The sequence below is a fragment of the Scyliorhinus canicula genome, chromosome 11 (genome assembly GCF_902713615.1).
Source record: "Scyliorhinus canicula chromosome 11, sScyCan1.1, whole genome shotgun sequence".
In the NCBI taxonomy this organism is placed as follows: Eukaryota; Metazoa; Chordata; class Chondrichthyes; order Carcharhiniformes; family Scyliorhinidae; genus Scyliorhinus; species Scyliorhinus canicula.
The window spans coordinates 22,892,931-22,909,806 of NC_052156.1; the positions used below are offsets into that span (position 1 = coordinate 22,892,931).

A 16,876-nucleotide genomic window follows, 5' to 3' on the forward strand; every position below is an offset into this window, starting at 1 on the left:
ATACCCTTGACCAGAGCCAGCCTGCAGTTCATCGAGAGTTCAACGGGTAACAGGCTGGCTCTGTAGTAAGTAGATTAAAACCACTGTTCTTATCTTAAAGCACGTGTCTAGTGAATTGATGGTTCCATCAGGGACAGAAAGCAAAGCCGAGCAGTATCCCCAGCAGTAGCGCACCCCTCCCCGATGAACTCAATGCATTCTATGCTCGGTTCAAGCAGGAAATCAACGATCCGCTGTCGAGTGCCCCAGCAGCCCAAAACACACCCATATCCACCATCACAGCTTCCAAAGTCAGATCAGCCTTCTTGAAAGTAAACCCTCGGAAGATGACAACCCAGACGGGATCCCTGGTCGTGCACTCAGAGCCTGCGCGGACCAGCTGGCAGATGTGTTCGCGGACATCTTTAACCTGTCCTTACTCCGAGATCCCCACCTGCTTCAAGAAGAACACCATCATACTGGTGCAAAAGAAGAACCAGGCAACATGCCTCAATGACTGCCGTCTGGTGGCCCTGACTTGAGCTGTAATGAAGTGCTTCAAGAGGGTGGTCATGAAGCGCATCGCCTCCATACTCCCAGAACACCTTGATCCACTGCAATTCGCCCCCTCTAAAAGTCGCTGGCGGATGTGGTCTGACCCTATCCCTGTGACGAAAGCGTCCCGCATGAGGAGGTTCGAATGGTCTGTGGCCGTGACAGCTGACAGTCACAGTCTCTGACCAGGGGAATTAAAGCACGCCAGAAATCTTCTACGTACTCACCAGTGAGCTGACCATGAGTAGAGAGTATGTGTCTGGTGAAGAGTGTGTTCGTCTGCTGGGTGTAGTTCTATTTCAGTAGCGCGATGGCTTCATCATAGTTCGGCGCATCCTGGATAAGCGGAAAAACGTTGGAGCTCAGCCGCGAGTAGAGGATCTGGATCTTCTGAGCTTCCGGAATTGGGTCTGTTGCAAACCTGATGTAAGCTTCGAAATAAGCTAGCCAATGTTCAAAGTCCTTTTTGGCATTGCTTGATTGCGGATCCAGCTGCAGGCGATCCGGCTTGATGCGGAGGTCCATCTTCTGAAAACTTTAGTTCAATAAATTGATGCATGATCAATTGCACAAACACGAGAGGTTTTTTTACATAGAATTTACAGTGCAGAAGGAGGCCATTCGGCCCATCGAGTCTCCACCGGCTCCTGGAAAGAGCACCCTACCTAAGGTTAACACCTCCACCCTGTCCCCATAACCCAGTAACCCCACCCAACACTAAGGGCAATTTTTGACACTAAGGGCAATTTTTGACACTAAGGGCAATTTATCATGGCCAATCCACCTAACCTGCACATCTTTGGACTGTGGGAGGAGAGTCCTCCGAGAGCCCTTTCCACGGGCCTGGGAGGATCGCCGTCGCCATCTTTGATGCAGGCAGTTGCCGATGACGTCACTGACATTCCTCACAGGCACTGAAGCTGACAGATTGCTGAGAATCTGCTGTAAACAATCGGCTCCCGAAGACCAACAACAAGGGGACTAACGCGCGCGCGGCTCCTCCAGCGAGAATAATTCCTTCACTTCTATTCCAGCATTGATCTGTTCACTGTTCACATTGCGCAGTTTGCCTCTTTTTTTGACAAATTGTCAAAGTTGGGTCAATGCCGGTGGTGTTTATGAACAGAGGTCGGAATAAAGCCCAGCTCCTTATAGCTCGGTTGTGCAATATTGAGACAATGCTGCCCTTCATTTTGTTGATGTCTATCCCAGCATCAATCTCCTCTGATTACATAATATCGGAATCAGAACATCACACGGTAATGTACTCTTTATGCTGGAATGAATGATAGTAACTTCCTTTATTCGCTGATTTACTCTTCGAACCTTTCGAACTATTTATGGCACGAAATATTTATGATTTTCTTAATTGGTTGATTTGCTGTTTAAACTTTTTATTCTCTCTCTTGAATTGGAGCAGAGTGTTGATGTCGACTCTTTCATCGTGCCAAATGCTCCGAAACTGTCCGGAAGAACCCTGAAGGTATTCGGCAGCGAGTCCGTGCATGTCAAAATGCTGTGCTTCCTTTACTCGCCGAGAAATGTCGTTTCAAGTAAAACATACAGGCATCAACTATTCATCTGAGTTTTTAATCAATGCCAGACAGCATCACGGCAATAGGCGTTGTACTCACCCAGTTGTCAGTTACAAGCCTCTCACATGGGAGGGGAATTATTCCCCCCCCCCCCCCCCCCCCTCCGAATTGCATATAAGAATGTTACAATGTTTTGTAAGGGCAGCGAAGCGTCCACAGCGAGTTTGGTCGAAACAAACAAACTTACTTTATTTACAATTTACTCTTGTATACAGCTCCAGTCGTTCCCTGCCCGAGTCGTTCTCTCTAGCCGGTGCCTAAACTGCCCGGCTTTATGTATGGAACAAGTATACAGTGTTAAGAGATGCCCATCCCCTTAACGGGGGAGCTCCTATTCTGCAAGAATCATTCCCACCCTGTAGACTACTTGCAGGTTTTCACACAATGCAAAATGAAATGCCGTGCGAGAGTTAAAACTGAGGACAATTGTATGATCCTCGTTGAACCCTCGGGTTTGGTTCCGTGCCTTATTGCCGCATGTAATCTCCTTTAACGGTGAGTGCCGCTTCAATTTGGTGCGAGGCTTGCTTTCCTGGTTGGCAATAGCTGTCAATGCAACCACTCACTGAGGACGATCTTTGCACTAAAAGATCAATTAAAATCAGTCCCAGAGGACCATAGGCTGCTCTTCTCTTTGAGAGCTGAATGGGGGCGATTTTAACCTGAAGGTCAGCGGCCTTCATGAATAACCTGAGACGGCATGGGAGTTGGATTAGAACATAGAACATACAGTGCAGAAGAAGGCCATTTGGCCCATCGATTCTGCACCGACCCACTTAAGCCCACACTTCCACCCTATCCCGATAATCCAATAACCCCTCATCTTTTTGGACACTAAGGGCAATTTAGCATGGCCAATCCACCTAACCTGCACGTCTTTGGACTGTGGGAGGAAACCGGAGCACCCAGAGGAAACCCACGCAGACACTGGGAGAACGTGCCAACGCCGCACAGACAGTGACCCAGCAGGGAATTGAACCTGGGACCCTGGCGCTGTGAAGCCACATGCTACCGTGCTGCCCTAATTGATACTGTAGGTTTAGTAGTACATTCCTTTATTATCAATTACACCAAGTGATACTGTGCTGGACTAGAACTGTGGGTCACTATTTAAAAATAAGAGGTTGCTCGTTTACAATGGAAACGAGGAGAAATGTTGTTTCAGAGGCCATGAGTCTCTGGAACTCTCTTCTCCCAAAGGCAGTGGAACCAGAGTCTTTGAATCTTTTTGAGGCTGAGTTGGATAAATTCTTGATTAACAAGGGGATGAAAGGTTATTTGATGAGGCAGGAATGGGGGTTGAGATTACAATCAGTTCAGCCATGATCATGTTGAATGGCGGAGCAGGCTTGAGGGGCCAAGTGGCCTACTAGTTCTTATGTTCATATATGTTGTATCATTTGCTTACTTTGTATATAAATCTAATCTCCAGTTTTTTAAACTTAAATAGCAGACAGAAGCTCGTTGAAGCCTGAGGTAAAGGCTAATATTTTGTTATAAGCTTTGGGATCACTTTCTATTGCATTTCATAGTACACTGTTTCAATTTATTAAATGTGAAATATATCCTTAGACTAGCAGAGCATGATCCTCTTGTAAATCCATGAGGTTGATTCACTAATTGATATCATCAATTGCAAGACTGTAACATGTATGATAATTATTACAAATCAATCAGATTACTTTTCAAAATTAGTTTCTTTACCAACAAATAACAGTGAATATACTCTTGCAACATACTGAAGGGTTGTATCCAGATCTGTTTTTCATTAAATATTCTATTGCAGAAAAAAGAGAGAACATTTTACAGCCTTGATATTTTAATCTTACATCACTTTTTGAATTTATTTTAATTTCTTATACTACTCCAATATCTCGTATTATTTATATGCATAACACATGCATTTTATAACGTGTTGATCCTTTTCTTGGCAATAGAAAAGAAGCACCGAGGAGCATGACAAAAAAGTAGGTTTGATTTCTCGACACTGATTATTTCAGTAACAAATTGTGTTTATTTTTATTGTGTTGGGTGATTCTTATCAGTTCTGTAAAATTTTCTTATTTCTCTGAATAATAGCTTGAGTGTCTTTAATTTGATTTGGGCTGCAGGGTGTTTCTGCAATTACCATTTATACACAGATCATTTAGGGCATGATCGAACGGCCATGCTGCACCCAAAAAGCAGCTTGCCATGGCATAGTGTGGCCGATAGAAGCTGGGAGACTCCATCCCGGAATCTACCCAACTCACAACGCCTCACAAGGTCTGATATGATCTCGCGAGACTTTGCAATGTAAAGGTGGGATCACTTTTAGGCAAATCTGCATATTAAAGCGAGACAGCTAGTCTTACTTTAATGTGGAGTTTCCCAAGCTACCTGGGGCATTGAGATCTATCTCCTTTGCCCTGGGGACCCTGGGTGAGTGCCATTCAGTACTGGTCTTCATGGTTGGGGACCAGATGTAATGGCACGTATACTTGTGAGGGTCTGCCAGGGGATCACTGGCCTCCAGGTGCATGCCCTTTGTGGGCAGGGTGGTACCCTGGCACTGATGGTGCCACCTCGGTGCCAGACTGGCACTGCCCAGGTAGTACTGGCAGGGGCATGGCCAGGGTGGTTGGTTGGCATTTTATGTGTGGTGGTGATTAGGCTGGGGGTACCCTGTTTGGGGGGGGGGGGGGGGATTGTTGCAGGTCAACCCTCCCATAATGGGCTGGGATGGGGACTGCTTTTAGAGCTCCAGAGATTGGGATGCCCTCTCCTCACTGAGGCATTCCGGTGTTTCCTGCTGAGGCCCCATATCTAACCTGGGTGCCGTTTTATAGCGTGGTGTTTCTTGGCGCTTTTCCCATTTAGTTAAATCCTGCCCAGAGAGTGAGCATATCAGATGCCTTATCATTAATGTTCCACAGACGGCACTGATCTACCTCAAGTAGGATCTGTAGTGATATGTATATATGAAGATATATAAAGGATTAATGACTAGATCATAGTGTAAGACAACCACTAGATGGCAGCACTAGATCCATGTATAAATACGTGAACTGAGAGGATCTTACTCTCTTCGAACCGGGAGTGACTGGACAGCAGAGTGTTAGAGAGATATAGCATAGTTAGCACGTGTAATTAAATATAGTTAATACTTATTCTGAATTACTTGATCACCAATTATAGTTCTGTAAGAGTGAACAAACTCATCTCAATATTATTTAATTTGTTATTCAATTAAACCTATTTGCTTTAAGTTGAAGATTGGTAGTTTCTTTTCAATCTAACCATCAGACCATTCTGGAAGTGTAAAGCAAAGAGTAACGACATACTACAAACAATATAACAGCATCTTTCCAGTTATTTTAGTTTCTCGCATCAATCATTCCTCATCGAAATGTTACTTCTTAATCTCTCTCAGCCTGAGATGGAGCTTGAAATTTATGGTATGAAGATTGAATCCAAAGTTACATCTCGATTTGCTCACACTGTGGTAATCAGCCGGGTGGTAAATCGAGCAAATGAGTCAAGGGAAGCTTTCTTTGAAATGGAACTACCCAAAACAGCCTTCATTACCAACTTCAGCATGTGAGTATCAGCAACATTATTCAGTCAACTTAACTAATTAGGATGAAAAGTTGTGTGTACGTTTTATGTGCAGTGTGAACATTTTAAATTTATTGTATGCAAATCTAAAGATAACAACACCTATGTTTCTACCTCAACAAATTAATCTTGCTATTACAAATTGCAGGTGTCTAAATATTTTGTTGTGCTACATGGCTTATTTATGCAGCAGGTAGAACTAAAGACACCTTTATAAACAGAGACATAAAGTACAAAATCAGGGAAGTTTTGATGAAGTATAAAACAATGGTTCAACCTCAACTGGATTGTGTTGAATTCTGGACACCACCTTTAGGAAGGATGTGATCTCTTTAGAGAGGGCGCAGAAAATATTTGCGAGAATGGTTCCAGGGACGAGAGACTTCTGTTCTGAGCAACAACTCATTTGTACTTGCAGAGAGCCAGCAGGAACAAGGTGGAATGAATTGACGCGTTGTGTGCTGCAGCTGTGCCATGATTCCAGCTTTTGCCATGTTTTGTTTGTTGCAAAGCCATGGCAACTGACTAGCCATTGTTACCAAATTAAAATTTAACTTTGTGCAACAATAACAACAATTTGTATAGTGCCTTTAATGCAATAAAAAGCCCCAGGACACTTCACAGGAGCATTGTAAAACAAAATATCATACTAAGCACACAGGGAGATATGAGGCTAAATGGGCAAAAGCTTAGTCAAAGAAGTAGATTCTGAGAAGTGCCTTCAAGGAAGAAAACACAGTAATAAGGTGAAAAGACGTGGGTGTATGTATCCCAGAACTCCAAGCCTAAGCAATTGAAGGTGCGGCCACTAATGATGGAGCAATTAAAACCGGGGAGTTCAATACAGCCAGAATTAGAGGAGTGGCAATATCTCAGAGGGATGCGGACAAAGCCATGGAGAAATTTGGAGACAAATATCAGAATTTTAAAGTCAAAGCTTTGCTTGACCAGCAGCCAATGTAGATCAGCGAGCACAGGATGATAGATGACCAGGACTTGTTGCGAGTTAAGACACAGACAGCAGAAGTTTGGATGCCTCCAGTTTAGAGGGTAAAGTGGGAGACCAGCCAAGTATGTGTTGGAATAATCAAGCCTAGCAATAACAAAGCTATAAATGAGCAGTTTCAGCAGTTGATGTGCTGCAACGGGGTGAATTTGGAGGTCTTAGTGAATATGAGGGTGGTAGGTCATCCCAGGGTTAAATGTGACACCAAAGTTGTGAACAGGCTGGCTTAATCTCAGATTGTTGTAGAGAGAGGGATGAAGTCAGTAGCTGGGGCAGCAAAATGATGGTTTCAGTCTTCCTAATATTTAATTGGAGGGAAACTTTCTCATCCCGCACTGGATGTTGGATCAGCAGTTTGATTGTTAAGCGACAATAGAGGTGTTGAGAGGAGTGGTGGTGAGATAGAGCATATGTTGTCAGCATAGAGATGAAAACAAATGCTATTGTTTTGGAAGATGTCACAAAGAGGCAGTATGGGGATGTAAAATAGGAGACCAATAATAGATCCTTGAGGAACACCAGAGGTAATGGTCTGGGAGCAGCAAGAAAATCCATTGCAGTGATTTTCTGGCTCTGATTAGATGGATAAGAATGGAACCAGGTGAGAGAAGTCCCACCTGGCTGGAGATTAAGAAGAGACTTTGAAAGAGCATGGTGTGACTGCAGAGATTGAGGAGGAGGAGGCGAGTAAGTTAATCTTTATCACATCCACATAGGATGTCATTTATGATTTTGATAAAGAGCTTTTTTGTCACTAGCAGGCATGAAAATGTGATTGGAGGGATTCAAACATAGTGGACGGGATTCTCCAATAATGGGGCTATGTCCCCATGTCAGCGTCAAAATGTGGGCGTTTCACTCTGGACTTTCCTGAAGTAAGTGCAGAATAATTATCCTACCTGCAGAGGGCTGGCAGGTCCCCAAAGTGCTCCTCGCAGCTCTGGCTGCAGATATGGGGCCCTGCACTTCCGGTTGGGAGTCCGCACATGTGCACGGCGGCCGCCCCGTGTGACATGGCGGACTCACACCGTGGACCATGATGAACGAAGTAGGTCCCCCCGAGATCGCGGCGGCCACAGATCGGTGTCCCCCGATCGCTTGCCTGGCCGTCTGTGAGCCCCCCCACCCCGCCCCCTACCAGGGCGGCCGGGAACTGAGTCCGCAGCCATCACCGTCCGGGAACTGAGTCCGCAGCCGTCATTGGCCGTTCCCAACAGGCAAAACATGGTTAGAACCATGCCGTCGGGAACTCGGCCAGTTTTCCTGGGAGAATCGCCGCAGGGGCCTCTGTACCACATAGACCGCGCGTGATTCGCGCCGATTCTCGGGGACCCGCAGGATTGCAGGAGCGCCGTCTGACCAGATTACGTCGTTGACGCCCATTCTCCACCCCCGCGCGATTGCGATTTTGGCACGGAGGCTTGGAAAATCCAGCCCAGAGTTCCAGGAAAGCAGGAAATAGATTTGGAAGGCAACAGCACATTCATGCACTGAGGAGAGGTTGGCTTTGGGATGGTAGGTTGAAAGATAGAGGAGTCAAGGGTTGGTTTCCTGAAGAGATGGTTAATTATTGCAGATTTAAAGGAGAGAGAGTCAACACCTGAAGAGAAAATTGTTGACAGTTATTGGCTAAGATGGGGACCAGGAGGAAAAGTTAGGTGCTGAGCAGTTGAGCAAAAGATGGGTCTTGGATGAGCTCAAGAGAGGGCAACAGGAGAGATAGGAGAGAAACTGGAGAAAGGTACAAATTCAAGGCTGAGACATAAGGACCATACAAATAAGGAGCAGGAGTAGGCAATCTATCCTCTAGAGCCTGCTCCGCCATTTAATACGATCATTGCTGATCTGATAATAATCTCAAATCTGTATCTCGCCTACTCCCTAATAATCATTCACCTTTAGAAGAAGTTTGGGCAGGTGTAAGGGAAAGGTGCATCAGAGGCAGCTGGTTAGATGGTCTCGATTTTAGTGATGAAGAAATTTGTGAGATTCTCTGACTTACTGTTGGAGGTGAGGGTGGAGGGATTTAAGAACATGGTTTGCAGGAGAGAAAAAAACCGAGTTTATCTTGGTATTCTATGATGATCCTGGAATAGGGAGCTATTTTAGGAGGCGAGACTAGGACCCGATAGTGTTTTAAATGGTTGTCAGCGATATCCATTCAAGTCTGCTTGTGCAGTTAAACACACAGAAGAGTACTGCAAGTCTACTGACAAATAAATTGTTTAGAATTCAGTGGGCCCATTTGAATTTGTCCAAACGATTGAATACTGATTTGACATTTTTCAGCATGAGCAGTGGGAAGGAGTTTAATGGTATTGTGAACTGGGAAGGGAAATTGTTTATTAAATGATTTTGAAAAATAGTCACCATTTCAGAATCAGCAGGACAGTGCCAATGCATAGGCATAATATTGTCAGTTTCTATGCAAAATGTTCCAGCATTCTTCTAATTGGCCAGCTAATAGCTATTATTACAAAAATAATTTCATAGAATTATTAGGGAGCCTTCGGAGGCCATTTGGCCCATCAAGTCCATGCCGGCTCACTTTCAAGCAATCTAGCCAGTGCATTTTCCCTACTCTATTTCCGTTACACTGCAAGATTATTTCCCTGAAGTGACTATCTAATTTCCTTTAGAAATTATTAATTGCTTTCCCTTCCTCGTTGGCAGGGACTCCCGATTATAATTTGCGAATTTATTGGATAGTTTTTCTTTTAAACTCATTTTTAACTTTCAAAAAGTATACCTTTCTATTTTATATATAATTTGTAAAAGAAATTGATGATAGGACAAATGCTGCAAATTTGAGTTAGATCAGGGATTAGAATTATTGAGTCTCATAACTCACATTAATATTGTCAAAATTGTAATTCTCCTTTACATTATGCCTTTCTGCTGAAATTCTACATGATATGATTATTTGGCTTTTTTGTAAGAATTCACATTCAATTGAATTTGTTTAAATCTAGAACAGTCCAGATTTGAGTATTTCTCCATTCCTTTCTCTCTGACAGATTTTTTTCGTGGAGGTATTTTCAACTGATGCCAAATTCTCCTGCTGCACATTCCACACTCCTCAGATTATCTCTTCTATGGTTTTAGTTCTCCACGCTTTATACTTCCAAGGTCTCTCCCTGACTTGGCAGTGCTCTTATGACCATCTTTTATCTTCCAATTTGCCAAATGTCTCCAAAGCCTCTACAACCCCTACACCTCAGGAAGTTATGCCATTCTCTGAAATGTTTCCTCTTTGCTCCCTGCCTCCATGATTCTCTCATTCATAGTGTCATTCTCCTAATCTTGTGTTGTCAAATATATCCTCAACTCTGTTTTGAAGACAGTCCCATACACCTTTCTGCAGTCATGGCCTAAACTTAGGAACAGGAGTGGGCCATTCAGCTCCTCGCGCCTGCTCCGCCATTCAATGAGATCATGGCTGATCTATGGTATAACTCCATATGGCCACCTTTGGACCATGTCCCTTAATACACAAATCTATCTCAATTTAAAATGAACAACTGATCTCGCATCAATTGTCGTTTGTGGGAGTGAGTTCCAAATCTCTACCACCCTTTGTGAGTAGAAGTGCTTCCTAATGCCTCTCCTGAATGGTTTGGCCCTAATTTGTAGACTATGCCCCCTAGTTCTAGAATCTCCAACCAGTGAAAAGAGTTTATCTTTATCTACCCTGTCTTTACACGTCAATATCTTGAAGACTTCAATTAGATCACTTATTAATCTTCTAAATTCTGGGAAAACAGGCCTAATTTGTCTAGTCTCTACTGATAACTTAACCCCATGTTGCACTCTCTCCAAGGCCAAAATATCCTTCCTGAGGTGTTCTGCTCACCGTACTCCAAGTCGGTTCTAACAAGGGTTTTGTAAAGCTGCAGCATAACTTCTGCGACTTTATACTCCAGTCCTCCCTGGCTTACATTGAAATCCATCTGCCACAGTTTTGCCCATTCACCGAGCCTGTCAACGTCCCTTTGTAATTTTATGCTGTCTTCTACATGCCACTCTGTTTTCAAGACTGTCCTGCTAGGTGCATAAATATGTATCAAAATATAGTTCAGCAATTAATGATTCGAAGCATATTAAATTAGTGTGAATATTCCTCCTCGAACAGTGTAAATGGAATTAAGAATAATGGGTTAAAAGAAGAGATCAGTGGAGGAGGTATGAGATAAAATTAATATATCCGTTTTCATTTATGCCATCCATGTGATTTCTCTCTTTGTAGGACTCTAGATGGAGTGACCTATGTGGGAGCTGTGAAAGAGAAGGAAGTAGCTCAGAAACAGTACCAGGAAGCGGTTTCACGGGGACAGACTGCAGGACTTGTAAAGTGAGAACAATTCCGAGAATTTAACTGATGACCTGTGTTTTTCATTAGTTTATTTCCCAAACGATTTGATGGGTGGAACTCCTTGGGATTGTACCATTGTCAGTATTAGCTGCAAAGAAGTAAGAATAGAAATAGATAACTGAAATTCCAATGGGCAGTACTCCTCCTCCCATCCCCAACAAGACACATGTCCATTTATCATCACCTCTTGCCAAGGCAGTTTTCAATCAACCCAGTTAATGTTTCATAAATTCCAAGCATTCTTGCCTTTTTCAAAGTCTTCCATTATGAGGTGATTTCTGCTGCTCTGAAGAAACTAGCTGAGATTAAAGGATGGGAAATTGAGGTTACACTGTTGTAACACTGTCCCCAACAGTGGATGCTGGCAAGCAGAAATTCATTGCTGGTAAAGCAAGATCACAGAAACACTCCACCTAATTAAATAGCTTCTGATAAGTATAATATTCGTACTCATTAACACAGTTCACTGATTGGGACCAATCAAACTAAAGTTGTCACTCGGGCAAATCGGGCAGCGATCTGTAATGCCAGGTTTCCACCCAATTTGTGCATCACACTCATTTTTGGGAAAGTGGAAAACAGAACAGGAAAGGTAAGGGGCCTCATTTAACTATTGATTCAAGGGCAGCAGGTTCTGCTAACTGTTTCTTCAAATATTGGCGGATGCCAGGGCTCAGTAGAAATACTTTGGGCACAATTCAACGGAAACATTTCAAAATCCATTTTTGGCGCGTTTGGTGGGGTGTTGCGCGATGGCCGGTTCATGAGATCATGGCCCGTATTCAACAGAAATTTGTGCTGAAAATGAGCTCCCACAAGATTCTCAACATTACTGGCTCTCTTGCCGTCTGATTCGCCTGACACCCGCCTCAGCGGCCCGCCGCTATAAGGGGGAGCTGCTCTTAGGCGGGTGACTGATACGCCACCCAGATCCCCGCTTGAGCCCTGGAATGACCGATTGACATAAAAATTCAGGGCTGCAGTGACCTTCACCATCAACGGGAATTAGTGTTCGCCATGTCCGTGGGGACGTGGCACAGGTCTTTGGTGAGACAGAGTCTTCTGCGGCACATGGTGTCTGTCAGCTTGTTGAATGACCAACAATGCATGTACACCTTCGGCTGTCGCTAGCCTCCCCTTCTGGGTCCCTCCTCAGCCTGATGGGCAGCCCGGTCTTCAGGGTGTGCGGTGGCCCCCTCCACATGGGGTGCCTGTGTTGTCGCTGCTGCCTTCTACAGTGTCTGCCCTGCTTCGGCAGTCTCTGCTGGATTGACTCCTGCAAACATAGTTTCATCTGAAAGAATTGGAGAGGACGGGAGACTGACAATCAGTTAGGGCTTCTACCCTGGGACCCTCAAATCCCATAAGCCTCCCCACCCTTACCATTACTGTCCCGACTGTCTCAGAGTGCCATCCAGCGAGCCATTTGTACTGGCAAACCTTGCTCTGGACACTAGAGGCTGCTCACAGTCAAAGGGAGTGAAATTGAATTTCAGGATAGAAGCCCCAGCAGGGGTCTGTCCTGGGAGAGTTTGGTAGGACAGACAGGCAGCAGCCATGGTTACCCCTGTTATGGGTCTCCGCAATATTTAAAGATGGCTTGAAGGCCTCACAATTACAAAATCTCTCAACCGCACCCCCCCCCCCCCCCCCCCCCCCCCTCCCCCCAGGGCTGACTCCTGACACTTCAGGCACCCGACCAAGCCCAACTCCCCTGTTAGGCCTCCTTACTTCCCTTCAGTAGCCATTGCGCAAGCTTCATGTTTTAAACGAAGCCTGCGTGACTTCCCACTGGGGAGTTGGGTAATTCCCCGAGATGCCGATGAATTCGACTCCAATCTCGTTAATGAGATTTAAATGAGGATAAATGATATTCTCACTATTTTTGTGCATGATGCAGAGCTCGCCATCGGGAGCAGGCTGGAAGAATATGTACAATGGTCCATGCCCAACACGAATCTCGGTTTTTGCCCTCTCCTGCTATTTGCCCAGTGTGTCCACATCCACACTGGACAAACTTTTTATGTTTGACAATATAGTTGTCATTGTGGGTCAGCTGTGATTCAGTCGGTAACACTCTTGCCTCTGAGTCACAAGGTTCCAGGTCCAACTGCCACTCGAGGACTTGAGCACAAAATCAAGGCAGCACCTGGTGGCGGGGGGCTCAGCGGATGGCTCTGCTTGTACCTCCGTCCCATGGCGTAACCCAGGGGTCATTGGGCACCCTGGGGGAGGAGGAGGTGACGGGACCCGTGCCGGAACACTGCAGCACCTCGAACTCTCGTCCCCCCCGCCCCTCCCTCCGCCCCCCCCTCCTGTCCCTGGTGCATCTGGTGGGCAGCAGGAAGAATGGGCAGCACCATGCCACCCGGGACACCCTCTGCTGCCTGCTCCGCTGCTGCAGCTTCCACCTCCTCTCTGAGTGGTCCCGCAGGGTATCTCGCAGGGCTGTTGCCATCACCACAGTGCCCAACATCACAGGTTGATGTCCGAATGCCATTGTCTGCAGGGGATGAAAGGCCAACATGTTAGCATGGCGCATACTCCCATGCCCAGCCAGGTTCCATGGGCTACACGGTGGCCCCGGTTGGCACAGCGGGTCCCGCCCATGCATGTTCTCCCGCAACCCTGCCCAGTCGATAGCCAGCCCCATCGGTGCCTCTGGTCCTGGCGCCTGTCCCTCTGGCACTGCCTCACTGGGGGCCACCTTGGGTGTGGCCCTGGGAGGTCCCATAGACCCATATCCGACCTCACCCCCCCACACACACCCCATCCCCCACAACCCCAAACCTTACCCCCCAACCCCATCCCCCACCCCCCACCCCCCCCACACCTCCCCACCCCACACACACCCCCCACACACATCCCATCCCCAAACCTCACCCCCAGCCCCACCCTCCACACACCCCGCCCCCACACACATCCCACAACCCCCCCAACACCCCCACACCCCCTCACACACATCCCAACCCCATACCTCACCCGCCACCCACCCCAAACCCCACCCCAACCCTAAACCTCACACACATACACCCAACCCTAAACCTCACCCCCCCCACCCCCCCCCCACACACAGACACATTCACAACCACCCCCCACCCCCACCCCCCATGGTTACTCTCACCCTCAGAACCCAGACCCCCAGCCCTGCACCACCAGCATCGTGACTGGGAGACTAGCAACTGAACAACACAGAGTGGCGCTGAGATCAAGAGAAATCCCCCATTAACCCCCCTCCCCTCCACCCCTCACACCCCACCCGCACCCCGTTACCCCCCGCCACCACCCACCTCCCACCTCACACTGAGACAGGGACAGGTACCCACCGGCATCCACACAGAGGGCAGCCCGCAGTCATTCCGCGCCATTTCCTACTCCTCTCTCTCGCTCAGCAGCCAGGACGCCAGGTTCACAATTTTTAAAACCACAAGTGAACCACGCCATTGGGAACTCGGCCCATTGGAGGCAGTGAATTACGGAGGCCCCAGAGCATAGTGTGTCAGGCCCACTAACGATATGCCTACTGTACTTTCACCCCATGCGGCCAGCGACACATTCACACCATTTTCGGGGTGCCGGAACATCCCGATTTGTCGTCAAACCGGCGCTGACTCGGATTTTGCCTTTGGAAGCTATTCTCCACCCACTTGCGTTTCGGGGTTTTGGCATCGGCCAATGGAGTATCCCGCCCATTAGGCCCCTTCTCCACAGATGCTATCAGACCTGCTGAGATTGCCCAATATTTTCTGTTTTTGTTTCAGATTTCATCATTCGTAGTAATTTGCTTTTACCAATAGATAGAAAGGTGTGACCACAACATTAATAATCTTTATTGGTGTCACAGGCTTTCATTAACACTGCAATGAAATTACTGTGAAAATCCCCTAGTCGTCACACACTGGCGCCTGTTCAGGTACACTGAGCGATAATTCAGAATGTCCAATTCACCAAACAAGGATGTCTTTCGGGACTTGTGGTCGGAGCACCCGGAGGAAACCCGCAGAGACAATGGGTAATCACTGTGCTACCATGCCTGTGATCTACTTGAAATAAACTAAGATTAAATTATACCTTGAAATTATTTTTTCTGTGTGTTTGAATTAGTTCCTTCAACTTACACCTTAAACAGATTATTTGGCTATTTATTTGAATGTTGTTTTTTGGATCTTGTTGTCCACAAATTAGCTGTAGCCTTTCCCTCGACAGTGATTACAATTCAAAAGTAATTCAGTGGCTGACAAATGCTTTGGGACATGTTGAAGTTGTGAAGAACACTATGTAAATGAAAGTTGCTTTTTTTTGCAGATCCCAAATCTGCAGTTTTTATACAGCCCTCATTATGATGCAAATCTCACAGTTGGACAGCAACACATGACAGCAAAACTATGAGAGTTCTTTCTTCAAAATATCACAACGGTTCTGTGTCTGCAACAAAAATATTTTAACTTGTGTTTTTTCTGATTTCCAAAGGGCATCTGGAAGAAAAATGGAAAAGTTTAAAGTGTCAGTAAATATTGGACCAACCAAAAAAGTCACATTTGAACTAACCTATGAAGAATTACTAAAACGCAACCTGGGGAAATATGAGCTGAACATCAGAGTAAAACCTCAGCAACTTGTCAAACATTTCCAGGTACATTTCTAATGTCGCAACATTTCCAATAATAATAATATTTTATTGTGACAAGTAGGCTTATATTAACACTGCAATGAAGTTACTGTGAAAAGCCCCTAGTCGCCACATTCCGGCGTCTGTTCAGGTACACAGGGAGAATTCAGAATGTCCAAATTACCTAACAGCACGTCTTTCGGCACTTGTGGGAGGAAACCGGAGCACCCGGAGGAAACCCACGCAGACACCGGGAGGACGTGCTGACTCCACACAGACAGTGGCCCAAGCCGTGAATCGAACCTGGGACTCTTGCGTTGTGAAGCAACAGTGCTAACCACTGTACTACTGTGCCGCCCAAATATATATTTTAGTTGTAGCTGTTTTTCATTTCCTTATATGACAATTTACATAGAATTTACAGTGCAGAAGGAGGCCATTCGGCCCATCGAGTCTGCACCGGCTCTTGGAACGAGCACCCTACCGAAGGTCAGCACCTCCACCCTATCCCAATAACCCAGTAACCCCACCCAACACTAAGGGCAATTTTGGACACTCAGGGCAATTTATCATGGCCAATCCACCCAACCTGCACATCTTTGGACTGTGGGAGGAAACCGGAGCACCCGGAGGAAACCCACGCGCACACGGGGAGGATGTGCAGACTCTGCACAGACAGTGACCCAAGTCGGAATCAAACCTGGGACCCTGGAGCTGTGAAGCAATTGCGCTATCCACAATGCTACCGTGCTGCCCTGAATTTAATGCTCTCGTATTTTGGATTGCTGTTTCTAGATCGATGTACATGTTTTTGAACCACAAGGCATTGCCTTTCTGAATGTTGATGCAAAGTTCCTAACTAATAACCTGACATCAATTGTGAAAAAGACTCTTACCGGCACAAAGGTGGGTACATATCATTGATTTTTTAATAAATGTTTTTTATTCAGTTTTCATGTTTTATATTGAACAAATTACAAATTGTTAGAGAGAGGGGGAAAAAAAGAACACGCAAAAATTAACATATATATTTACAGGTAAGCATCTTCGTAATAATAACTGTGGCCTCCCCCCTTTAGCCGGCATACATATTTTACATTCCCCAATATGGCCGAGGCACATGTTTATTGGCTTTTATTTACAGTTTGGTTTTGGGCCTTAGC

At 45.9% G+C, this 16,876-nt stretch overlaps 1 protein-coding gene across 3 annotated transcripts in view; it reads left to right on the top strand.

The window, feature by feature from the left end:
* Positions 1–1,464: 1,464 nt before the first annotated feature.
* Positions 1,465–16,876, top strand: part of LOC119973914 (inter-alpha-trypsin inhibitor heavy chain H3-like) — a 76,341-nt gene continuing 60,929 nt past the window's right edge. The window contains exons 1-8 of one of the 3 annotated variants that reach the window (XM_038812531.1): positions 1,465–1,793; positions 1,955–2,087; positions 3,580–3,605; positions 4,067–4,096; positions 5,542–5,708; positions 10,979–11,083; positions 15,575–15,737; positions 16,509–16,619. In XM_038812531.1, coding sequence (XP_038668459.1) covers positions 1,638–1,793; positions 1,955–2,087; positions 3,580–3,605; positions 4,067–4,096; positions 5,542–5,708; positions 10,979–11,083; positions 15,575–15,737; positions 16,509–16,619 — 891 coding nt within the window. In that variant the 5' untranslated portion in view covers positions 1,465–1,637. The remainder of the gene's footprint in view (positions 1,794–1,954; positions 2,088–3,579; positions 3,606–4,066; positions 4,097–5,541; positions 5,709–10,978; positions 11,084–15,574; positions 15,738–16,508; positions 16,620–16,876) is intronic. The other 2 variants (XM_038812533.1, XM_038812532.1) reach the window with 2 other exon arrangements.